Here is a 27,602-nt window from a genome sequence, read left to right on the forward strand (position 1 = left end):
TGCAACTTTTGAATCGACATTTGTGTCAGTCGCGGTTCGAGGTTTTCCCCCCTCATCCTTGTGGTGCCCCGTGTCACCACGGACAATTGTCCATATGGTCTATAGATCTTCCGCCGCTGATTGTGAGTCAGTCTAAAACCTTCCATTATTTCACATGAGCTCACCTTTCCACTTGGCATGCATGAGTAACAAAACACTGTACACTCAGCATGCACAAACTTCACATTTTGATATTGGCCCATCCTTTTGCCCCTTCTACACTGCATTGTGATTTTATTATAGTGTACAAAAGTGGCTAGTAAATGTAAAAAGATACCAGTGAGCCAACTTTGGAGTTGAACCTTTGCTATCTGTTTAAACTCCAGGCCATTGACTCAAGGAAGGAAGCTTGTCCACTCAATATAAATACTTGAAGTCCTGACACTTCTTTTAAATTTTCCTTAAAAAGTGATCAACAGCAGTCATTTACTGGTATTGATTGAGCAGGGAATCCCTCCTACTGTACTGCCGTAATACTGAGAACGTTTTGCCCATCGAGCACTTATTTTCTCCAAAGGCAATGACCTCCATGTCAGTTTGTCTTTTCGAGAGCATAAATGGTGACTAGTTTCAAAGCAAACACAGCGCGAGGCCAAATAGGCCTCGGTTCCACTCAGCAACTTTGCATGGCTTATCTGTTAAAATAAAAAGCCACTATTAAATGGGGATTTGAGCATTTGCAGTACTATCGAGTCATATTTGGCAACTCTAAAGCAATCAATACAAAGGAAGATAACCAAAAAACATACTGTATATGGAACTTATTGCTACAAAGGAAAGGATCTGTCTGCTCAATACAATGGTTAGCAATACAAATAATAAATAGGAAAATATGTTAACCAAGCATGCTTATGTAAATACCACGCATAGCTGAACACTTTATGGACAATAATTTGCACGGAAAAAAGGAAAACTAAACCAAAAAAAATTTAAGATCAGGGGAAAAAGCCAACAATGTGAGCCAGGCCTCTTCAAAGGGTGAGTATTTCACTTTACCCTGTTTTGTTTTATTAGTAAATGTTTCAGCCTGCAACAAATCTAGTCACTTTACATAATTTAGTAACGAGTATAATATATAGATACATATATATGTGTATACATACATACAAGGCACATACAGTCGTGGTCAAAAGTTTACATACACTTGTGAAGGACATAATGTCATCGCTGTCTTTAAGTTTCCAATCATTTCTACAACTCTTATTTTTTTGTGATAGAGTGATTGGAGCACATACTTGTTTGTCACAAAAAAACATTCATGAAGTTTGGTTCTTTTATGAATTTATTAAGGGTCTACTGAAAATGTGACCAAATCTGCTGGGTCAAAAGTATACATACAGCAACATACATAATCAATTTTGGTGGGGTAGAAAAGTTACAATCAAATCAAATTAGCTTTATGTCATGGACTCTTAACTTCATGTGCGTGATTATGATTGACGACACCTGTTGACTTCTCTGAGCCCATTTAAATAGGTCTCATGTGATGCAGTCATTATACTCGGTTAAAAATGCGACAATGGGAAAGTCAAAGGAACTCAGTACAGATCTGAAAAAACTAATCATTGACTTGAACAAATCCTTAAAGTCACTTGGAGCCATTTCAAAGCAGCTTAAGGTCCCAAGAGCAACTGTGCAGACTATTTTTTGTAAGTATAAAGTGCATGGCACAGTTTTGTCACTGCCACGATCAGGAAGAAAACGCAAGCTTTAACCTGCTGCTGAGAGAAAATTGGTCAGGATGATCAAGAGTCAACCGAGAACCACCAAAAAGCAGGTCTGCAATGAATGTGTTCCAGCAGCAAGTAGAAGCTGCTGGCACACAGGTGTCAGTGTCCACAGTCAAGTGTGTTTTGCATCACCATGGACTGAGAAGCTACCATGCAAGAGGGAAGCCCTTGCTCCAGAAGCGACACCTTAAGGCTCGTCTAAAGTTTGCTGCTGATCACATGGACAAAGATAAGACCTGGAGGAAAGTTCTGTGGTCAGATGAAACAAAAATTGAGCTGTTTGGCCACAAGACCCAGCAATATGTTCGGAGGAGAAAAGGTGAGGCCTTTAATCCCAGGAACACCATTCCTACCGTCAAGCATGGTGGTGGTAGTATTATGCTCTGGGCCTGTTTTGCTGCCAATGGAACTGGTGCTTTAAATGGGACAATGAAAAAGGAGGATTACCTCCAAATTCTTCAGGACAATCTAAAATCATCAGCCCGGAGGTTGGGTATTGGGCACAGTTGGGTGTTCCAACAGGACAATGACCCCAAACACACGTCAAAAGTGGTAAAGGAATGGCTAAATTAGGCTACAATTAAGGTTATAGAAACAAGTCCATGTCAGAAAACCCAACAAATTTAGCTGAACTGCACCAATTTTGTCAGGAGGAGTGGTCAAACATTCAATCAGAAGCTTGCCAGAACCAGAAGGTTGTGACCAAATATTAACATTGCTGTATGTATGCTTTTGACCTTTTCAGTAGACCCATAATAAATTCATAAAAGAACCAAACTTCATGAATGTTTTTTGTGACCAACAAGTATGTGCTCCAATCACTCTAGCACAAAAAAATAAGAGTTGTAGAAATGATTGGAAACTCAAGACAGCCATGACATTATATCCTTCACAAGTGCATGTAAACTTTTGACCACGACTGTACATATGTGTGTACATATATACACACATATGTTTGTATGTATACATTACATACCATCCATCCATTCATTTTTTTACCACTTGTCCCTCTTGAGGGTGTGGGGGTGGCTGTAACGTAGACAAGTCGCCACCTCATCGCAGAGTCAACACAGACCTGCAACATTCTAATTTGCTTTTCAAAATCAAGTTAATTCTAATTATTGGATCAACCTAATTTTTTTGTGTCGACCCAATGCAATACAATGGTGTTGTACAAAAGCTAATAAAATAACTTACTATGCACTATAATAAATAATACAATTGTAGACTTATGTCAGGGATGTATTTTATTTGTTAAAAAAAATGTTAACATTGGGTTATGAATCAGTCAGTTATTTTATTGTCGACCTAACAAAACGCATTTGGGTTAAAAAATTAATTCTAAAAAATGTAATTTAGGAATAATTTACTGTTAAAAAAAATTAAGTAAATAATTTTTTTAAAAGAATGTAGTCAAATTTATACTTTTGCATTTTAATAACATACTGTATATGATAATGGGATACTTGAGCGGCGGTTGTGTGTTAGTGTCTGTCTGCGTGTGCGCGCCCGCGTGTGCATGTGCGTGTGCTCGCAGTAGGGGGCGGCGCCGGGACGTGCATCAAGTGTGTGGACCGTGGACGCCCCCTCGGCCCTGATGCACAACATATCAGTGCCCTGCCAAGTGGGAACCGTCTTGTGTAGTTGGACGACACACTAACAAGCACCACTTGCTGCTGAGTTCCATCTTGGGAAGCCACCATGAACGAATCCATCCCCACCATGGACCCTCGCTGCCAGGAGAAGCCGCCGCTGGCTTTGGACATCATCCTCCGTGAGTTACGCTGTTCTAACGTAATTTCCTTAAATTTTCGGCTTTATTTTCTTCGGGAATTTGCATCATTTGTGAGAAACGACACACTAATTAGAAACACATTGGACTTTTCTAATGGGGGGGGCAACATGTGGTATCGTCCAATGAATAGAACGTCCTAACAATATTTTTCTAAAACCTTTAGATTCAATTGAACTCACTCATTAAAATGCTTCCAAAATTTGATGAATATAAGGGTAATGACGCGTTTTTAGGGCAATTTGAATAATTGTTCGCGCTCATAGCTAACTCTTTGGTGGGCCAGTCCATTCGCTCCTCATTAGCATTGGAAACGCCCCTTTATACCAAAAATGACAAGCTGCGGGGCACGTTAAGTGAGTTGCTGAGGTTTTGTCCTTATATTTTATGTGTATAGAAAAAATATATAATACCATATGATATCATTTTAATTAAATAGAGAGATACAGTTCAATATAGTTTCAATAAGATGATTGCAACTGATGTGCTGTACAGATAGTTTATTTTATCGTATATTTTCCAAACAGTAAAATACATTTAGCAATGAAAATAACGATATCCATGTATTTTATACATCAACAATAAATTGTAACACTCAAACATAAGGAAATAAGACAAAACAAACTGAACAAACATGTGTGACAGATAACACATAACAGATTAAAAAAAAGCAAATAAAAGTATCAAGTAGGATGTCCGATAATGGCTTTTTGCCGATATTCCGATATTGTCCAACTCTTTAATTACCGATACCGATATCAACCGATATATACAGTCGTGGAATTAACACATTATTATGCCTAATTTGGACAACCAGGTATGGTGAAGATAAGGTACTTTTAAAAAAAATTAATAAGATAAATAAATTAAAAACATTTTCTTGAATAAAAAAGAAAGTACAACTATATAAAAACAGTTACATAGAAACTAGTAATTAATGAAAATTAGTCAAATTAACTGTTAAAGGTTAGTACTATTAGTGAACCAGCAGCACGCACAATCATGTGTGCTTACAGACTGTATCCCTTGCAGACTGTATTGATATATATTGACATATAATGTAGGAACCAGAATATTAATAACAGAAAGAAACAACCCTTTTGTGTGAATGAGTAAATGGGGGAGGGAGGTTTTTTGGGTTGGTGCACTAATTGTAAGTGTATCTTGTGTTTTTTATGTTGATTTAATATAAAAAAACGATACCGATAAAAAAACACCGATACCAATAATTTCCGATATTACATTTTAACGCATTTATCGGCCGATAATATCGGCAGGCCGATATTATCGGACATCTCTAGTATCAAGCATTTAATTCTTCTTTGATGGTAATTGTTTTTATAATTTATTTTAGAATGTTTTTTTTTGTCATGAGTGAGTTGTACATTTTTTTCAATTCAAAATGAAACAAAAAAAAAATTAAGTTTGCATGACATTACTCTGGATTTATGATTATGGAATTTGTACAGACAGTTTATAGGTAATGCTCTATTCCAACTCTTGTCCCTTTTTAAATAAATACCATACTTTAACCCACCATATAATCAATCACTGCACTATAATAACAAGTACAACCGAGGCCAAGTAAATGTGTACATATTTGTTTTCCCTTTAGCCAAGGCTTAATCTTTTTGTTGTAAACAGATTAATTACATTTCTGTTGTTAATGTATTCCCTGGTTGACAGTCCATGATGGAAAAGGCAGATTAGACATAATAGAATGTATCATTTGAAAGTAAATTAATGTTGAGTAGATTAACTCTAAGCAGGTTCACCCTTTACACAGCACCATTCTCCAATTCTCTAGCATTGGAAAGTGTCGCCAAATCTTTGAGTAATATTGTTTATGTAGGTTTTTTTTTAAAGCTAAACAGAAAGTATAGGTGTAAAATTAACTTAAACATTGTATAATAAACATAGTCTTGTATAGACAAGAGATAATTATGTAATAGATGATAAATAATGCTTTATTATCCATCATGAAATAAGTTAATGTCTTAAATTATCACGGAAGAGTTTAGTTATTCATTTATTGATATTGGAGATATGCCATACATGTCCTCATTATGGCATTGGAGGACATTTAATAAAGCTAATGCATATTCCAGACAGGAACATATATAGGAACATATTCGAGGACTAAGGTGATCATAATAAAATAATACTATTTTTGATCAAATAAAGTGTACAATCACAGAAAATGCAATCATTTTTTGATCAATTCTATGAAATATTTGATGAATACCGTTATACATACATGGCATTATAAACAATAGAATGACTGATGTTTAGTTCTTTGCCTTTTTTGTTTTGTTGCATTCAAACAATATTCTCAACATTGAGTTGTTTATGGTTGAGTTGAACTCCATTTTCTGCAATAAAGTCCATGATGTCCACCCACATGAATGACGCTTAGTTCCAAGCAACAAAATGAAAGCACTGATTCGACCTTCAAACGTTTGAGTAGCTGCAGTCTTCTTTCTAAATGCACATCACGTGTTCTTTTGCAAGCAGCATGCATGTGGACTATGCATATATTGTACATGTATGACTTTTTATTTACACACTTTTATTGAGTTGAGTTTGAGTTTATTTCGAACATGCATGCATACAACATGATACATCACAATTTCCAGTTTTTCTTTTCAACATGTTCGAAAAGGAGTAGGAAGAAGCAGAGCTTATTTAATCCTACCCCTTTTCTTTTACATAACAGTTGCTAAAACTTTTGTTCACTTCCTGTTCTCAATTCATTGACAATATACTCCATAAGTAATCACAATGAAAAATAAATAAATAAATAAATTATACTCCGTGAAGTAAGTTACATTTCATATGGTGAGATGAGTAAAATTATTTTGAAAATGAACGGCTGGATGGATGAAATAAATTCAGAATGTTTATCATGCTTCTTTGTACTTTGTAAACACTTTAAATTTGAAGTGTTTCTTGAAGTGGATCATTGTTTGATTGCTTTGCTTAATCCATTCCATAATTTTATTCCACATACAGAGATACTGAAAGTCTTAAGTATTGTACGTGCATACAAATGTTTTAAATTACATTTTTCTCTAAAATTATATTTCTCCTCTTTTTTTTGAGAAGAATTGTTGTATATTCTTGGGTAGCAGGTTATAGTTTGCCTTGTGTATAATTTTAGCTGTTTGCAAATTCACTATGTCGTGGAATTTCAGTATTTTTGATTCAATAAATAAAGGGTTTGTATGTTCTCTATATTCAACATTATGTATTATTCTAACTGATCTTTTTTGTAACACTGAAGTATGAATGAAGTGTACTTTTGTAGTTATTTCCCCATATTTCTACACAATAACTCAGATATGGTAACACTAGCGAGCAGTAGAGAATATGAAGTGATTTTTTGGTCTAGAACATGTTTTGCTTTATTCATTATTGACGTGTTTTTTGCTACTTTATGTTGTATATTTTTACATGAGATTTCCAGTTCAATGTATCATCAATCAATTATTGGCACGGATATGACAGTTAGTGAAAAGTTGTTTGGTTGATTTCTTTAAAAATGACAAACCGTTGATATTTCAAGGTATTACATTACAATTGAACATTCCTAGTAGTACTAGTACTAGTAGTAGTAGTAGTAGTAGTATGGATACCTCATTACAATCAAACATTTTTATAGTAGTGATATGGTAGCGCAATACTAGTAGTAATATTTAGTAGTAGCAGTAGTAAAAGCAAGTAGTAGTAGTACTGTAGTAGCTTCTAGTGTGAATTTTAAATTACAGTCCAAGAGTAGTTGTAAAGTTTAATAATAGTAATGGTATGGATATTGCATTGCTAGTAGTAGTATGGATATTGGATTTGAATCAAACAGTCATAGTAGTAATAGTGATAGCAGTAAAGTAGTAATAATAAGTTACTAGTAGTAAGAATATTTGAATTACAGTATACGTAGTAGTACAAATGAGAAGTAGTAATAATAATAATATTGGAATAGATTTTATGTAGCACTTTTCTATACACTTAAAGCGCTTAGTAGTAGTTCTCTGTAAAGTTTATTCATACTTGCCAACCTTGAGACCTCCGATTTCGGGGGGTGGGGGTGGTGGGGGCGTGGTCGGGGGGTGGGGCGGGGGCGTGGTTGGGGGCGTGGTTAAGAGGGGAGGAGTATATTTACAGCTAGAATTCACCAAGTCAAGTATTTCACATATATATATATATATATATTTATATATATATATATATATATACTTGACTTTCAGTGAATTCTAGCTACATATATATATATATATATATATATATTTATTTATTTTATTATATATATATATATATATATATATATATATATATATATATATACATATATATATATCCATCTATTCATTTTCTACCGCTTATTCCCTTTGGGGTCGCGGGGGGCGCTGGAGCCTATCTCAGCTACAATCGGGCGGAAGGCGGGGTACACCCTGGACAAGTCGCTACCTCATCGCAGGGCCAACACAGATAGACAGACAACATTCACACTCACATCCACACACTAGGGCCAATTTAGTGTTGCCAATCAACCTATCCCCAGGTGCATGTCTTTGGATATATATATATATATATATATATATATATATATATATATAAGAAATACTTGAATTTCAGTGTTCATTTCAGTGTTCATTTATTTACACATATACACACACATAACACTCATCTACTCATTGTTGAGTTAAGGGTTGAATTGTCCATCCTTGTTCTATTCTCTGTCACTATTTTTCTAACCATGCTGAACATCCTCTCTGATGATGCATTCTGCTTCCTCTCCTTGTTGTGTGCGCAGTTGTGCACTGCACTCACTAAAAGCCGTAGATGTTATTGTCACATATGCATGTACAGTAGATGGCAGTATTGTCCTGTTTAAGAGTGTCACAACATTGCTGTTTACGGCAGACAAACTGCTTTACGGTAGACGAAAACGTGACTGCTGTTGTTGTGTGTTGTTGCCGCGATGGGAGGACGTTAATGAAACTGCCTAACAATAAACCTGGAGGGGGCGTGGCCTCCAGCTCCGCCAGAATTTCGGGAGAAAATTTGTCCCGGGAGGTTTTCGGGAGAGGCGCTGAATTTTGTGAGTCTCCCGGAAAATCCGGGAGGGTTGGCAAGTATGAGTTTATTAGTTATAAGAAAAGTTGTGGTAAAGGTAGTAGTCGTAGTTTGGATATTGTATTAAAATTGAACATTCTTAGTAGTAATTGTACTAGTATGTGTATCTCATTACAAGTAGTAATAGTAACAGTGGTAAAAATAAGTCATAGTAGTAGCTAATATTATAACTATTGTATTAAAGTCCAAATAGTAGTGATTATAGTTGTTGTAAAAGTTATGAGTTGTAGAGTTGAATTGTCATACAATAGTATTTGTAAAAGTAATAGTAGTATGAATATAACATTACAATCAAATATTCTTCTTAGGAGTAAAGAGGGAGTAGTAGAATGGTGATGGATATTGCATATTGGAATTTAATCAAGGAGTCATTGTAGTGGTAATAGTGGTAGTAGTAATAGGCGTAAGTGGTAGTAGTAATAGCTTGTAGAATGCTTGAATATTGAAATGCACTATATGTAGTAGTAAAAATGAGAAGAAGTAGTGGTTGTAAGCATTTGTAATAGTTGTAAAGCTTAATAGTAGTAAAACAAATAGTCAAATATTATTTTCTTCAAATATTACATTTATAGCCCATAATGTCAGGTGTCTCGAAGGGCTGCATAAACCACAATGGCATCACTAGTCTGAACTCACATCCTGGGTGACCGTTTGCAATGGATGCCAAGCGGGTTCAGTTTTTGCTAATTATTCATGATAATGTGAGAGTCCAGACCATTGGGGGCAAGCGGACGATTGTAGGAGATCTCCATTCAGGTCATGGAGGAGTGGTCCACACTGGGTTATGACTTAGGACTGCTAGCACTTCCTCCAGACTGGTATCTCATAAAAAGAGAAGAGGGGCTTGCCAACTGTTGTAAAACAGAGTATATAGATGAGGTGGGATTAAAATACTTCTGCCAAGGAGGCATCTCGGACTGTTGCCGGTAGGGCATTCCAGAGTACTGGGGCTCGAATAATAAACGCTTTAGAGCCTGCAGACTTTTCTTTTTTTGGTGGCGGCGTGGCTCGGTTGGTAGAGCGGCCATTTCAGCAACTCGAGGGTTCCAGGTTCAATCCCCGCTTCCACCATCCTAGTCACTGCCGTTGTGTCATTGGGTAAGACACTTTACCCACCTGCTCCCAGTGCCACCCACACTTGTTTAAATGTAACTTAGATATTGGGTTTCACTATGTAAAGCGCTTTGAGTCACTAGAGAAAAGCTCTATATAAATAAAATTCACTTCACTTCGGGTTCTGGGAATCACTAATAAGCTGGCGTTCTTTGAATGTAGTTTTCTGGACGGAACGTATGGTACAATACAATCAGCAAGATTCAATGGTGCTAAACTGTTTAATTCTTTGTATGTAATACAACCTTTAAGCCGCATCTAAAGTGTACCAGGAGCCAGTGCAGGTGGGCCAGTGTACGCTTAATAGGATCAAACTTTCTTGTCCTTGTCAAAAGTCTGGCAGCCGCATTTTGAACCAACTGTAACCTTTTAATGTTATGTTGACTTGGGGAGACCCGAAAATTATATGTTACAATAATTGAGACGAGACATAACGATTGCATGAATAATGAACTCAGCATTGCTGGTGGACAAAATGGGATGGATTTTAGCGATTAAAAAATAGTAACACTCTTCATGTGCAGCTCAAACAAGAGAGTTGGGTCGAAAATAAGACCGAGATTCTTCAACGAGTCGCTTTGTATAATTGTTTTGTTATTGAATTTCAAAGTGGTATCTTTAAACAGATGCCTGAGTCTAGCAGGAGTAGTAAAAGTAGTAGTAGTAGTATGGGTTTTGATTGATTGATTAAGACTTTTATTAGTAGGTTGCACAGTGAAGTACATATTCCGTACAATTGACCACTAAATGGTAACACCCGAATAAGTTTTTCAACTTGTTTAAGTCGGAGTCCACTTAAATTGATTAATGATACAGATATATACTATCATATATAATATCATCATAATACAGTCATCACACAAGATAATCATCAGGGTGTATACATTGAATTATTTACATTATTTACAATTCGGGGTTTGGAGGGGGGGTGGACGGGTTAGGTTTGGTTGTTATCATCAGTCATCAACAATTGAGAACAGAGAAATGGATATTGAAACAGTGTAGGTCTGACTTGGTAGGATATGTACAGCAAGTAGTGGACATAGAGAGAGAGAGGGAGAGAGATCAGAAGGCATAAGAAAAATATCTGCATTTGATTGTTTACATTTGATTATTAACAACAATCCGGGGAGGGTGTTAGTTTAGGGTTGAAGTTGCCTGGAGGTGTACTTTTATTGCGGTTTTGAAGGAGGATAGAGATGCCCTTTCTTTTATACCTGTTGGGAGCGCATTCCACATTGATGTGGCATAGAAAGAGAATGAGTTAAGACCTTTGTTATCACAATGCTAGTAGTAATAATAGTAATATGAATATCGAATTACTAATAATAATAGTAATCTAATACTAGTACAAGTGAGAAGGAGTTGGAAAAGTTAATAGAAAAACAAAACTTACTTTACTATATTAGATCCTATAAGACAGTGTTTTCCAACCACTGTGCCGCGGCACACCAGTGTGCCGTGAGATATTATCTAATTTCACCTATTTGGGTTAAAAATATTTTTTGCAAACCAGTAATTATAATCTGCAAATGATGTGTTGTCGTTGAGTGTCGGTGCTGTCTAAAGATCGGCAGAGTAACCGTGTAATACTCTTCCATATCAGTAGGTAGCAGCCGGCAGCTAATTGCTTTGTAGATGTCGGGAACAGCGGGAGGCAGGGTGCAGGTAAAAAGGTGTCTAATGCTTAAACCAAAAATAAACAAAAGGTGAGAGCCCCTAAGAAAAGGCATTGAAGCTTAGGGAAGGCTATGTAGAACAAAACTAAAACTGAACTGGCTACAAAGTAAACAAAAACAGAATGCTGGACGACAGCAAAGACTTACTGTGGAGCAAAGACGGCGTCCACAATGTACATCCGAACATGACATGACAATCAACAATGTCCCCACAAAGAAGGATAAAAACAACTGAAATATTCTTGATTGCTAAAACAAAGAAGATGCGGGAAATATCGCTCAAAGGAAGACATGAAACTGCTAGAGGAAAATACCAAAAAAAGAGAAAAAGCCACCAAAAATTGGAGCGCGAGACAATAACTAAAACACTACACACAGGAAAAAAGCAAAAAACTCAAAATAAGTCACGGCGTGGTGTGACAGTAGACCTACTTTGAGACAAGAGCTATAGTGATGCATAGTTGGTTATGGTTTAAAGTCGTATCCAACAATTGCGACAATGACTTTTTACTGTCAACTGAGTTTCGTTTTTTAATTATTTCTGCTGGTGGTGTGCCTCCGGATTTTTTTCTACGCAAAAAATGTGCCTTGGCTCAAAAAAGGTTGAAAAAAACTGCTATAAGATATGCATGATATTTTCAAATGGCTAATTATGTTGTCACATGTTTGTACAGAGTTGGACTTGTTCGGTGTGATCTTGTACTCTGTGCTCACCTTCATGGCGGTGGTCTCCATGCTGATCTTCATAGAGGAGTGTGTTTATATTTATAAGAAAGTGCCTGCCCAGAAGAAAAGTACCATCATTTGGGTCAATGGAGCGGCACCCGTGAGAAAAAAAATATTATTTCATCTCTCCTTACTTTTAACCTTTCCATGTGTGTGACTCTGCCGATCCTCCCTGTCCTTTTCTCTGCTTTGTGTGGCAACAGCTAACGTTATTGTTTCACATCAATAACTGTGTTTTTGTTTTGAAGGTGATTGGCACCATGTCCTGTCTGGGGATGTGGATCCCCCGAGCCACCATGTTTACTGATATGACCTCAGCTTGGTCAGTTCTTCTCCTTTTTTCTCCTTCAACTCTATTGATCATTCTCTCATTGCTGGTCACCATCCCTGTCTGCAGCTACTTTGCCATAGTGGTGTTCAAGTTCCTCATCTTGATGATCGAGGAGGTGGGCGGCGACGAGGCGTTCCTGCGGCGGGCGCCAAAGCACCAATTAAGGATCAGCACGGGGCCATGTTGCTGCTGCTGCCCGTGTCTGCCGCATGTGGCCATCACACGGTATACACTGATGCACTTTTTGTATCAAGTACCAGACAACAGTATAATTTACCTGCAACCCGTGGGTCATACACTGATCCCAAATGCCACAAATCCAGGAGGTGACCTAAGCATAGTTTCAGGGTGTTATCTTCATCCGACGCACCAACTATGATCATAATCTGACCCAGTGGAGTTGAGTTATTAGTGTATACTTTTTTGTGGCAAATCACCACACTGACTGTCAGTGTTTGTCATTGTAGCCTACACTGTAAGCTAAAATGCTTCACACTTTGTCGTTCTCCAGCTGTCTAGTATCCGTGATTTTGGTTTAGGTCTATTTGGTCACAGTCCCTAAGAGGAGTTTATAAAAATACAACCCTGGTTTTGGCCCAAAATGGCTGGTCCAAACTAGTGATGGATGATAGGGCCTAAAACAGGAATGTCAAACTCATTTTAGATCGGGGGCCACTTGGAGAAAAATCTACTTAAAAATAAAGACAACTTCAGATTATCTTTGTTTAAAAAAGGAACAAGCACATTCTGAAAATGTACAAATCATAATGTTGTTGGGGTTTTTTACACTTACATGTTGCGTTTAATAGTATTCTATCTTTATTTGTCGTTATTTATTCTTTCTGAATAATTATGTGATAATGTTCATCAGTCAACTCATTGGTGTTAATTTTCAATCTATCAAGATAAAAAAATTATATCATCAAATTACAGGATGCTATTTATGTAGTTTGCTAATTTTCCTCTACTGGTGCACTAACATCAAGTGGTTTATTGTTTTTACATATGTAGCATAATCTACAAAGATAAAAAAGAATTGCTATCGCAACATCTAGTGGGCACATTTAGAACAGCAAATTATTTCATTCAAAAATTTTGGCTCATTTTATACTTAGCAAACTCATGCGGTCCGTACATTTGACACCCTTGGCCTAAAATCTATATCGCAATATATATACCAGCCTCCTGCGATAATTATTATTTTGTGTATAAATTAAACTAGAACCATTTCAATAGGCTCCTAATGTAGCTGCTAACATATGTGGTAACGTTGTATTATTTTTAGATTTGCCGATAAATGCTTTAAAATGTAATATCGGAAATTATCGGTATCGGTTTCAAAAAGTAAAATTAATGACTTTTTAAAACGCTGCTGTACAGAGCGGTTCATGGACGTAAGAAGAAGTACAGAGCAGATGCGTCTCCCAGTCAGCAGCCCCTCCCCTCTCCCCTCTCCCACACAACACAGGAGTTGACAACTGCAGCATGAGAGGTTTACTGGTGACGCTTGATGACCTCATCAAACCGCTGCGAGCGGAGCATAACAACAAGAGTGTGTTGTTGCCGGTGCTGTAGCCGTGGCTAACAAGCGAGCTCGCTCGGTGACTGACTAACGACACCATGTCTATGGTTTGGGATTATTTTAAAGTGTCTCTGACGGATAAAAAACTGGCAATTTGCAATGACTGCATCCAGTTGGAACCAAGACGTCTTCCTTTAATACAAGCAATTTGATCTCCCACCTCTTCAAGAATCATAAGGAGATACACGATGAATACAAGCGGAAGATGGATGAAAAGCAAACACCGAAAAAAAGTAATACCACACAGTTGTCGCTTAAAGACTCCGCCGAGAAAAAACAAAAACCACCCCAGGGCGAAAACCCACGTTGTGATCAGGGACAACGCACGCAGTATGGCAAAAGCTACGGTGGAGTTTGCATGGCACACACTTTGCAGCTTGCAGTGAACAGAGGTGCCCTGTCTCAACGCAGCATTTCAGAAGCTCTGGCTGACTGGTAGGCCACTTCAAGCACTCACCACTCGCTTGCAGCACATCATTGTTACTCATACAAATACGTTAGAGCAGGGCAGATTGAGCTCAGTTTATAATTTCCTGTTATACAGTATACCAGGCAGTCTACTAAAGGAGGACTATGTTATTGTTTACTTTATTACTCTAGTATACTCTGGACTGAAGCTGTGTGCCTTCATTATTTTTGTAGCTGTTGTTTTGAGGCATGTTTGGGGAAAAAAATAATAATAATGCACTTTGTGAAAGTCAAAGTATAGTATTTCCCATAGTTGTAGTGGGTATCAGGATTATCTCAGGGAGAGCATGTCCCAAATTCCAAGCTGCTGTTTTGAGGCATGTTAAAAAAAATAATGCACTTTGTGACTTCAATAATAAATGCCATGTTGGCATTTTTTTCCATAACTTGAGTTGATTTATTTTGGAAAACCTTGTTACATTGTTTAATGCATGCAGCGGGGCATCACAACAAAATTAGGCATAATAATGTGTTAATTCCACAACTGTATACATCGGTATCGGTTGATATCGGAATCGGTAATTAAGAGTTGGACAATATCGGAATATCGGATATCGGCAAAAAAGCCATTATCGGACATCTCTAACTATTTTCTTCAAACTATTATAAATCTACGTGCTAATTTACTGTTAATATCTGGTTACTTTCATGGTTGTATCAACGCTTCTGTTAATATGTAATAATCATGTACCGTTATTCTTTTGCTGTTTGAATATTTTACATTAGTTTTGAGCGATAGTACAAATTTGGGAATTGGTACCAAGTCGTTAGAGGGGCAGTATTGGTCATACCAGTGCTGATAACATTACTAAAAATATGCAGGATGATTAAATGATTCAATATTTGATCACCATTATAATCAGACAAAAACACAGGATAGTGGTACAATGATATAAATACAATATTAAAATTATTTCCTACAATTGGCTCTGATTTAAATCATTTTGTTTTTGCCTTTAAAGCCCTCCTGTGTTCAGGGACTTATTCTCTGAGTTTGTAAACAATACCAAAAAAGACCAACGATTTTTTGATAATAGAAAATATTGATCGGACCAGTATCAACTGTATACTGATACTTAACTTGGTATAGTTACTGTCGATATTTGTATCGATCCGCCAACCACTGTTTACATTCAAGAGCTCTAGCTTAGCGGTTAGCATATTTTCCAACACTGTTTTAGTGGAGCATGTTAAGCTATTCTCCGTCCTCCAGTAATAATGATACTTGTAAGAAACTTAGTTGATCTGCCGCCATGGAGGTGAGGATTGCTAACTTAGAAGTGGCTTTGCAATGTGGAGGGACATTAGCCTTCAGTGAGGATGCTACAGTGCGTTGAAGATGCGTTTGTTGGCTTGTGGCTGTCACATTTGCAGGACACAGCTAGAATGTGTCATCAACATGCATTATCACGATACGATAGTTTAAAATGCTCTATCGTTGGCTAAATGTATATAATTTGTATCATCTAAAGGGACAAGCGGTAGAAAATGGATGGATGGATGTATATAAATCAATCAGTCAAAGTTTACTTATATAGCCCTTTATCACAAATGTCTCAAAGGGCTGCACAAGCCACAACGACATCCTTGGCTCAGATACCACATCAGGGCAAGACAAATAAATAAAACACTCTTGTAACCCTTCTATTTTAAAATGTCATATTAGCACACAGGTAAGTATGGTCAACAGCTTCAGATTGTCATTGTAATTGAGTTTTATGGCGTTTCCTCTGGCCAGATCGGGGGAAATGTCTGTTGGAATGGATTACAATTTTTCCTCATCAACCGACATGGCTTACGTCAGTCAGCATGGATCTGAATTCCCTTGGAAGCAATAGCAAAACGTGACACAGACTTGGCTAACAGGGAACACCATCTATCTTACTGGCTCATTGAGAAGCCAGTCTCATGGAGTTTGTATTGCTGGAGTCTCTTTTCCTCTGATATATTTTTGTGTCCTTGATTGACACTTGCGCTCATATTTAACTAATTTTGGTTTACTTGAGATATTATTTTTTAACTCACTGTTTTACTTGCTTGTTTTCCTTTTGATTTATTATTCATATTTAACCTTATAACAATATTGAAGCTATATTAACACACACAATCATTCATTAGCAGTTCCAATTGGGCCTAATTAACATTTTCCCTAAATACAGTATGCATTGTTGTGCAATCCCTGTACAGTAGTACCTCGGTTTTTGTGAGTAATCTGTTGCAAACTGTCTGTTGAAAATGGAATCTTATAAAATACAAAACAATTTTTCCAATTGGAAACACTGTAAATCGAAGAAATCGGTTGCAGACAGAAATATTATGCTGACTTTGCTACGACTTCTTTCTAACCTTCTTTATCAAAGTGCTAGCTCTCTCAACTTTCTATGACCCCATGGTGGCTTATTTTCCAGTCATACTCAATAAAAAAGCACATACTAAGTCACCAATTTGAGTTGAATAAAAACCATGAAAGACATATTTTGGTGCAAACTTTCGCCGAAACTTTTGGTTCCATTGTACAGTATTAGCAACAGCACTAATTAAAACCTGGTGCGGTCCTAATGAAGCGCAGATCCCTGCAGCCTCCATGAGCACATGCATGGTTCAGAGGTCACATGTGAGACTTTACGGATTATTTTTTTCTGTGTGTGTTTGAAGGTTATGTAAAACGTTTTGGCGCTCGCTCCTCTGCACACTCTGTACTTTGAAGGCAGGCTGAACACACTCCTGGCCATTCAACGGTGTGGAGAGTTTAAAAGTCCACAAGCCAACGCTATTTTTTTTTTTTCAAGCGATGGTAATGGCAAACAGATGCATTTCGACCTTATGTTTGCGTAACCAGAGGATGATGTAATCCCCATGCGCTGAAAACAATAGCAATGCTGGTATTCCACTATACTTTCTTCAACAGTTTGTTTACAAAAACGCACGTTTCCTTTATTTCAGGCGCTCTCTTTTCCTGCTCAAACTTGGCTCCTTCCAGTTTGCTCTGCTCAAGATCGTCTTTACCATCCTGTCCATCGTCCTGTGGACCAACGGGACCTTCGACCTGGCTGACGTGAGTCTTTTGCTTTAACGTTGAAACAATGCCAATGTTATACCGCTATGACAATATTTGGTATTTGTGAACAGTTTTAAATAAGTCTTAAAACAGTGGGTTCTATTGCTAGGGCTTATAACGTGTCTTTAATCGTGAAATTGTTGCTCTCACTGTTTTAATGGGATTGTGTTGGAGTAACAAATCGGCTCCTTGCCTCGAATCACCTCCTCTTCCCCTTCTTGCCCAAGCTGCAGTAAAAGTTCTACAAAACAAACTATTTAATTGACTCAAGAGTACTCGACGAACACTCATGTTTCACTGACTCAAGAGTACTCGACGAACACTCATGTTTCACAAGAGTACTCGACGAACACTCATGTTTCACAAAAGTACTCGACGAACACTCATGTTTCACAAGAGTACTCGACGAAGACTCCTGTTTCACTGACTCACGGGTTGACAAAGAATCAACATTCACTGACTCACAGGCACTCGACAAAGACTCGTGATTGACTTCTAGGTTGACGAAGACTGGAGTTTAAAGGGTCACATGATTTTTTTTCTCTACATTTAAAACACTTCCTTGTGGTCTACACAACATGTAAAGGTAGTTCGTTAGTCAAAATGTTGCATAGATTATGTTTTACTGACTGTATTCAAGCCACCTTTAGACCATCTTTTTAGAATTTGCCATTTTGTGGGCGGTCTTGTTTATGTGGCTCCACTTTGACGGCGTCTTCTCCCCGTCAGCCATGTTGTAGTTTTTAGCGTTTCCGTATGGAGTCTACTTACAGGTATATGTTTGAACTAAACACTACTCTGTGTTAGAAATAGCAACAGCGGAGGTTGCATGTGCATGTACGAGCCAGTCTTAAGAGCATACTTGCCAACCTTGAGACCTCCGATTTCGGGAGGTGGGGGGCGAGGGGCGTGGTCGGGGGTGGGGGGGCGTGGTCGGGGTCGGGGGCGTGGTTGGGGCGTGGTTAAGAGGGGAGGAGTATATTTACAGCTAGAATTCACCAAGTCAAGTATTTCATATATATATATATATATATATATATATATATATATATATAAGAAATACTTGACTTTCAGTGAATTCTAGCTATATATATATATATATATATATATATATATATATATATATATATATATATATAGCTAGAATTCACTGAAAGTATTTCTCTTATTTATATATATATATATATATATATTTTTTTTTTGGGGGGGGGATTTTTATATATATATTTTTTTTATTATATATATATATATATATATATATATATATATATATATATATATATATAAATATATATATATATATATATATATATATATTTATTTTATTATATATATATATATTTATAGCTAGAATTCACTGAAAGTATTTCTCTTATTTTTATATATATATATATATATATATATATATATATATATATATATATATAAATAAGAGAAATACTTGAATTTCAGTGTTCATTTATTTACACATATACACACATAACACTCATCTACTCATTGTTGAGTTAAAGGGGAACATTATCACAATTTCAGAAGGGTTAAAACCATTAAAAATCAGTTCCAAGTGGCTTATTTTATTTTTCGAAGTTTTTTTCAAAATTTTACCCATCACGCAATATCCCTAAAAAAAGCTCCAAAGTGCCTGATTTTAACCATCGTTATATACACCCGTCCATTTTCCTGTGACGTCACACAGTGATGCCAATACAAACAAACATGGCGGATAGAACAGCAAGGTATAGCGACATTAGCTCGGATTCAGACTTGGATTTCAGCGGCTTAAGCGATTCAACAGATTACGCATGTATTGAAACGGATGGTTGTAGTGTGGAGGCAGGTAGCGAAAACGAAATTGAAGAAGAAACTGAAGCTATTGAGCCATATCAGTTTGAACCGTATGCAAGCGAAACCGACGAAAACGACACGACAGCCAGCGACACGGGAGAAAGCGAGGACGAATTCGGCGATCGCCTTCTAACCAACGATTGGTATGTGTTTGTTTGGCATTAAAGGAAACTAACAACTATGAACTAGGTTTACAGAATATGAAATACATTTGGCAACAACATGCCCTTTGAGAGTGCAGACAGCCCATTTCAGGCGCGCTAAGAACATATATTTTTCCACGATTTCAGCACTCAGGTTAACCATACCTAAATAGACACAAAATACTGCATTACACAAGACTACCCGAATGTACTCGAATGATTGAAAAAAATAAATGTTTTTAAGCTAAATTATTGGTAAACACAGTTTATGTATAATAATTTACGTAAAACCGCGAGTAATTAATAAAGTTTTCATCAATTAATATATTCTGTAGACATACCCTCATCCGCTCTCTTTTCCTGAAAGCTGATCTGTCCAGTTTTGGAGTTGATGTCAGCATCTGCTTTGAGTGTCGCAGGATATCCACACATTCTTGCCATCTCTGTCGTAGCATAGCTTTCGTCGGTAAAGTGTGCGGAACAAACGACTGACCATTTCGTCGGCTTTCCCCACAGCCTCGTATTTTTAACAAATTTCATCCAATTTCTTGCCACTTTCGCATCTTTGGGCCACTGGTGCAACTTGAATCCGTCCCTGTTCGTGTTGTTACACCCTCCGACAACACACCGACGAAAGTGAGAAAATGGCGGATTGCTTCCCGATGTGACGTCACGTTGTGACGTCATCGCTCCGAGAGCGAATAATGGAAAGGTGTTTAATTCGCCAAAATTAACCCATTTAGAGTTCGAAAATCGGTTAAAAAAATATATGGTCTTTTTTCTGCAACATCAAGGTATATATTGACGCTTACATAGGTCTGGTGATAATGTTCCCCTTTAAGGGTTGAATTGTCCATCCTTGTTCTATTCTCTGTCACTATTTTTCTAACCATGCTGAACACCCTCTCTGATGATGCATTCTGCTTTGTCTCCTTGTTGTGTGCGCAGTTGTGCACTGCACTCTCTAAAAGCCCGAGATGTTATTGTCACATATGCATGTACACTAGATGGCAGTATTGTCCTGTTTAAGAGTGTCACAACATTGCTGTTTACGGCAGACAAACTGCTTTACGGTAGACGAAAATGTGACTGCTGTTGTTGTGTGTTGTTACCGCGCTGGGAGGACGTTAATGAAACTGCCTAACAATAAACCCACATAAGAAACCAAGAACTCGCCCTCGATCATTCTACAGTTATAACGTGATTGAGCAGGCACGCTGTTTATATTGTGGGAAAGCGGACGTGAAAACAGGCTGTCGACACGTCACTCAGGTCCGCATGGAGCTGGAGGGGGCGTGGCCTCCAGCTCCGCCTGAATTTCGGGGGATTTTTGGGAGAAAATTTGTCCCGGGAGGTTTTCGGGAGAGGCGCTGAATTTCGGGAGTCTCCCGGAAAATCCGGGAGGGTTGGCAAGTATGGTTGTAGAGGACAGCAAAAAAGAAGGAGCTTATCGGACTACAATGACGGTCTTGCACAAAGCACTTTGGGTTCATTTTTACCATACATGGAGATATCCGCTGATGTCACAGTTGGTCACAAATGGGGCAAATTCCAAACGGCCTACTCAGTGGCTGAGTGGTTAGAGTGTTCGCCCTGAGATCGGTAGGTTGTGAGTTCAAACCCCGGCCGAGTCATACCAAAGACTATAAAAATGGGACCCATTACCTCCCTGCTCGGCACTAAGCATCAAGAGTTGGAATTGGAGGTTAAATCACCAAAAATTATTCCCGGGCGCGGCCACTGCTGCTGCCCACTGCTCCCCTCACTCCCCAGGGGGTTGAGTTGTTACTGACAGTGTTATTCAACAAAGGCACTGATTTACAGGTTGACAAGTTACTTGACAACTCGTGTTTCACTAACTCAACGGTGACAAACACCGGAGTTTTATTGACTCTCGGGTGCTCAACGAAGATTGGAATTTCACTCCGTCACAGGATGATGAAGATTCAAATTTCACTGACTTAGGAGTACTTCACCAATTCTCTAGTTTCACTGGCTCGCGGGTTGACGAAGAGTCAAATTTCACTGAGTCACGGATTGACGGAGAATCAAATTTCACTAACTCAGGGGTTGACAAAGAATCGAATTACACTGACTCACAAGTTGACAAAGAATCAAATTTCACTGACTCATGGGTTAACAAAGAATCAAATTTCACTGACTCACAAGTTGAAGAAGAATCACATTTCACTGATTCACGGGTTAACAAAGAATCACATTTCACTGACTCACAAGTTGAAGAAGAATTGAAATGTACTGACTCATGGGTTAACAAAGAACCAAGTTCACTGACTCATGAATTGACGAAGAATCAAATTTCACAGACTCACGGGTTGACAAAGAATTTAATTTCTCTGACTCACAAGTTGAAGAATAATTTAATTTCATTGACTCACTGGTTAACAAAGAATCAAATTTCACTGACTCACGAGTTGACAAAAAATCGAGACTCACAGGTACTCGACAATGACTCATGTTTCACCTACTCACAGGTTGACAAAGACTCAGTTTTTACTGACTTACGGGTGACAAAAAAAATCTAATTTCACTGGCTCGCAGGTATAAAGACTTTTGCACCGACTTATGGGTTGACAAAGACTCAAGTTTTTCTGTCGAACGGTCACTTGATGTAGACTCAAGTTTTAAAGACTCATAGTAGGGATGTTCCAATCAAGGTTTTATTCTGCCCATTCCGATCATCCATGAGTGAGCTCAACCGATACCGATCACATGTACTCACTGTACATTTTTCTTTCTATATATGGTGAGTGCTATTGACAGTTACACAATATTTAAACTAGTTCCTTATTCTCTTTCATCACATACAATTGTATGCTCTAAAGAAAGCAGAAATTATTCTCAATTTACTCTTTTCAATTATTAGTTTTTTGCCCTCAAATTCCTCCTGTGTCCAGGTAATTATTCCATGAGTTTGTAAAAATGTACAAAAACAACAATGACATTATTGAAAAAACAAAACAATCGATCTAATCACTCTTGTATCGATTCCATACTGATACCAACACTATTAGCGACACTGCCAGTCTGTGGATCGATCCGCCCTACCATTACATGTCGTGTACTCACTATGACAATGCTGACACACCAACAGCTGTTATACAATCCTCTCTAAAGCAGTGGTTCTTAACCTGGGTTCGATCGAACCCTAGGGGTTCGGTAAGTCGGCCTCAGGGGTTCGGCGGAGGTCAAAACACACCCGACTCATCGTGAAAATACAAACTTCTCCCTATCGGCGTATTACGGATACGGCAACAGCTGACTGATTTGCAGGTGTGTAATTTGTTGTGAGTTTATGCACTGTGTTGGTTTTGTTCTTTGAACAAGGTGATGTTCATGTACGGTTCATTTTATGCACCAGTAAAAAAACATGGTAACACTTTATTATGGGGAACATATTCACATTAATTAGTTGCTTATTTACATGCAAATTAGTAACATATTGGCTCTTATCTAGTCATTAAGTTCTTATTAATGCCTTATTCGGCATGGCCTTATTATAACCCTAACCCTCTAACGCTGACCCTAACCCTAACCAAATAATTCTAAATTAAGTCTTTATTACTTAGAATATTTTCCTCTAGTGTCCAAATAACTCTAAATTAAGTCTTTGTTACTTAGAATATGTTCCCCATACTAAAGTGTTACCAAAAACATATAACTTTGTCTTGAATTTGAAAAAAAAAACATTTTATTTTTCACTAAAGAAGGGTTCGGTGAATGCGCATATGAAACTAATGGGGTTCGGTACCTCCAACAAGGTTAAGAACCACTGCTTTAGACTCTTATTAATCAACTTATTATCCATCAATCCATTTCCTACCGCTTATTCCCTTCGGGGTCGCGGGGGGCGCTGGAGCCTATCTCAGCTGCATTCGGGCGGAAGGCGGGGTACACCCTGGCATAGTCGCCACCTCATCGCAGATCTACTTATTAATTCCATGTTAATAACTTCTTATTTTCTGTTGTAATGTGGTTCCATCTACACTTGTTTTTCTGTGTTGTTGCAAGCTAGCTTGGCGGCTCGCTTAGCCATTAGCATGCCTGCTCCTGGATTGCTCTTGGTGTGTAACATGTTTTGCCTCGTCCTCCAATGATAATGCTACTTGATAATGATACTAAGAAATGCAGTTTATTTTCCGAAATGGAGAGGATTATTATTAATTAAGGGAAGAGAGCAAGAGGCGGCACACTCATACTTGCCAACCCTGCCGAATATTCCGGGAGACTCACGAATTTCAGTGCCTCTCCCGAAAATCTCCCGGGACAACCATTCTCCCGAATTTCCCCTGATTTCCAGCCAGACCTGAGTGAGGCCCAGTCATGTTATAACATCTACGGCTTTTGGAGAGTGCACAACTGCACACACAACAAGAAGGAGACTATATATATATATATATATATATATATATGTATGTGTGTGTGTGTGTGTGTGTGTGTGTGTGTGTGTGTGTGTGTGTGTGTGTGTGTGTGTGTGTCTATGTATCTTTCTATCTATCTATCTATCTATCTATCTATGTATCTATGTATCAGTGACGTGCGGTGAGGTTCATGACTGGTGAGGCACTGACTTCATCACAGTCAGATTTACAAACATATGAACCCTAAAGAGTATCTTATTCACCATTTGATTGGCAGCAGTTAACGGGTTATGTTTAAAAGCTCATACCAGCATTCTTCACTGCTTGGCACTCAGCATCGAGGGTTGGAATTGGGCGTTAAATCACCAACAATTATTCCCGGTCGCGGCGCCGCTGCTGCCCACTGCTCCCCTCACCTCCCAGGGGGTGATCAAGGGATGGGTCGAATGCAGAGGACAAATTTCACCACAACTAGTGTGTGTGTGTGACAATCATTGGTACTTTAACTTAACTTTAACTTTACACATACAAACTGTAGCACACAAAAAAGCACATTTAATAAAAAAAACGTTATTATGGTCTTACCTTTACTTATAAGTGCGGGAACAGTGGTGTTCGTGTTGGAGGAGTTGTGAATGAATGAAATATGAAATCCGTGCTGCAGTCTGCAGGTGTACCTAATGTTGTGTCCCTGCAGTCGTTCACGGCTCCTCCGGCGCGAGCAATGTTGTTTTTGCACTTTTTGGCTTCTTGTTAAGTGACTTTTTTGGGTGGATTCGGTCTTGCACGTGGAGGGTTTGGGTGTGGGCTTTGGTTGGTGTGGCGCTCCCGTCGGGGGGTGCAGTCTGCGGCGAAGGTGCCTTAACCGGCACCAGGAGGCGGGATTACGCGAGCCTCACACAGTTTTATGATTGCTCAGCACAAGAAATACGTTACACACATACAGTTGTTGACAAAATACACTGTACATTATATACCTCAGCTAACTAAACTATGGAAATGTATAATATAGTTCATATAGCAATACGGTCTCACTGCACAGCAGGCCAGCAGTTAGCCGAGTCATTGCGCAATCCATGTTGAGGCACAATTGAGTGACGTGCCTCAACTGGCTGCTGATCACAGCACCGTCTCTTCTCAGTATTTGAACGGCAAATGTGAAAATTCAGCGATTTTGAATAAAAATAATCTAAAACTGGTGAAGTTAAATGGAAAATAACTTTATAGTATAATCACTGGATACATATAACAATTTAATTAATTTTTTTTCTTTTTACATTTTTTTTCTTTCCATGATGGCAGGTGAGGCCCCGCCTCACCTGCCTCTAGTGACTGCACGTCACTGGTGTGTGTGTGTGTGTGTGTGTGTGTGTGTGTGTGTGTGTGCGTGTGTGTGTGTGTGTGTGTGTGTGTGTGTGTGTCTCCGTTATCCATAGGTTTATCTATAACCCATAAAGTAGGCAGGCACGGAGCTATTTCTCAGCGTGTGTTTATTCCAGCCCGCACGTTAATACACTAACACACAACATCCGGAATTCCATCATGCATTGCTTCAAAACTACGGCAAGTAGTAATGTCCAAAAAAAGATAGTGACAGAGAATAGAACGAGGATGGACAATTCAACCCTAAACTCACTCCTTTCCTGCAAATTAAATGTCACAGATGCTACCCATACCTATGCTCCTTCAAAGGCTGTGCTACAGGCTGCAAAGCATTGCACTTTCAAATACAACAATGAGTAGAGAGGAGTGTTATGTGTGTGTATATGTGTAAATAAATGAACACTGAAATTCAAGTATTTATTATATATATATATATATATATATATATATATATATATATATATATATAAAATAAAATAAATACTTGAATTTCAGTGAATTCTAGCTATAAATATACTTCTCCCCCCTTAACCCCGCCCCCCGGCCCTACTCACGGGTACTCTACAAAGACTCCACATGCACTTTGTGACTATTGACACGAGTTAATTGAGTATGCGATTAACTTAAGTAAGTGACTAATGAAAACTCAAGTCCGTAATAGAAATGGAGTTTCCCATCGGGACATGTGTCACTGTTGGATCATTAGTAAAAAGTCCTGCCTTCATTGTGTTCTTCAGCTGAGCATCACAGGATCAGCAATATGGATCAACCCCTTTGTGGGCATCTTGACCATCATCGCCCTGTGGCCCGTAGCCATCACTTTCATGCACCTCAGGATCACTTTACGCAGCATCAAGATCATCCCCAAGTACGCCATGTACCAGGTAACACGCCACACCTCTAATTGTTTCGCCCCCACGTTGTGACTGCCAGCTCCAACGAGTGTTTACATGTCCACAGCTGGTGCTGATCCTGAGCCAACTACAGAGTGCGATCATCAACATTTTGGCTTTGAACGGAACCATCGCCTGCGCACCGCCGTTCTCTTCCGCCGCCAGAGGATACAGTGAGTCATCATCACCCCTCTCCGTTAGCTGAGCTTTTGTGTTCCTGACCGCACCCCGACTTTTTTGTTACAACACGCCGCTCCGTGTGTGTCTCCTCAGTGATGAGTCAGCAGCTGTTGATCCTGGAGATGTTCATCATCACGCTGGTCACGCGTCTGCTGTATCGCCGCCTCTACGACCCGCTGCCCGAGGAGGAAAGCGACGACAGTGACGAAAACGCCAAAATGGTTACCTTGCAGAAATCTGTATGAGTAGGTCGTAAAGGTGCCGTTTTGTTTAATGCGTGCACGCCATTTGTATCCTCGTGTGTGGATTTCATCAGGCGATGATGGGGTGTTCAATTGACTGGGCAGACTTCCTGGTTGCACAAACTTTAAGGAGTGGAGGAACTTCACTGCCAATTCTTCTCAGGTTGTTGCCATCATAAAACCTCAAAACATTTGGGCAAGAACATGTTGCGTTTCAAGTGTCATAAGTAATTATTTTGAGAGGGGATGTTTCAATAGATAATTTTTATTACTGGGATGAATAACAATAAATCTATTGAACATAATGGATGCCAATGTATAAATATTTTAAATGCATCATGTTCCCTATAAAATAATGACATTTTCAGGGACTTTTGTTTGTTTGCAATTTCTTCATAGAAACATACAAGAATAGATTACTCTTGGTAAATATTTCATCAGTGGTGGGCCGTCAGGACCAGCAATGCCTTCTCTACTGGTCAACATAACCAGAAATCATGATTATAATTAAAGATAAAAGTATTTTTTTATTTACTTTCCCTAAATATCTAAAAGTATTCATATTATCTTCATGTCATATGCTCCTTCCAGCGCTGTTGTTTTTAGGTTATAGAGTTTTTATCCATTCAGAGTTCAGCTTGCCATGCTGTACGAAATCTGCCTAGAGCCTTCAGAATCAATAATGCAGGCAAACATTTGACAAACAGTTGCGATAGCCAATCAGATCACAAGTTGTTGTCAGTAAGGCATTCTCGCTAGCCTAAGGCGGATATATAGTGATGTTATGAGCTAGGTAACATAAGAACTCCATTACCCAGCATGCCACAGTCGTGAAGAGCATGCACAGTCGCCCGTTTAGGTTGTTGAATGTAGACATTCAGCAGGA

General features: G+C 38.4%; 1 protein-coding gene across 1 annotated transcript; it reads left to right on the forward strand.

The window, feature by feature from the left end:
* The first annotated feature begins 3,363 nt into the window (after nucleotides 1-3,363).
* slc51a (solute carrier family 51 member A) lies at nucleotides 3,364-27,021 on the forward strand. Its single transcript, XM_061965603.2, has 8 exons — nucleotides 3,364-3,543; nucleotides 12,161-12,312; nucleotides 12,461-12,534; nucleotides 12,610-12,768; nucleotides 17,537-17,648; nucleotides 26,139-26,285; nucleotides 26,362-26,467; nucleotides 26,568-27,021. Exons 1-8 carry the CDS (start codon nucleotides 3,471-3,473, stop codon nucleotides 26,717-26,719), a joined length of 975 nt encoding a protein of 324 aa, XP_061821587.1. The 5' UTR covers nucleotides 3,364-3,470; the 3' UTR covers nucleotides 26,720-27,021.
* Nucleotides 27,022-27,602: the final 581 nt, after the last annotated feature.

Source organism: Nerophis lumbriciformis, linkage group LG07 (assembly GCF_033978685.3).
Source record: "Nerophis lumbriciformis linkage group LG07, RoL_Nlum_v2.1, whole genome shotgun sequence".
Taxonomy (NCBI): domain Eukaryota; kingdom Metazoa; phylum Chordata; class Actinopteri; order Syngnathiformes; family Syngnathidae; genus Nerophis; species Nerophis lumbriciformis.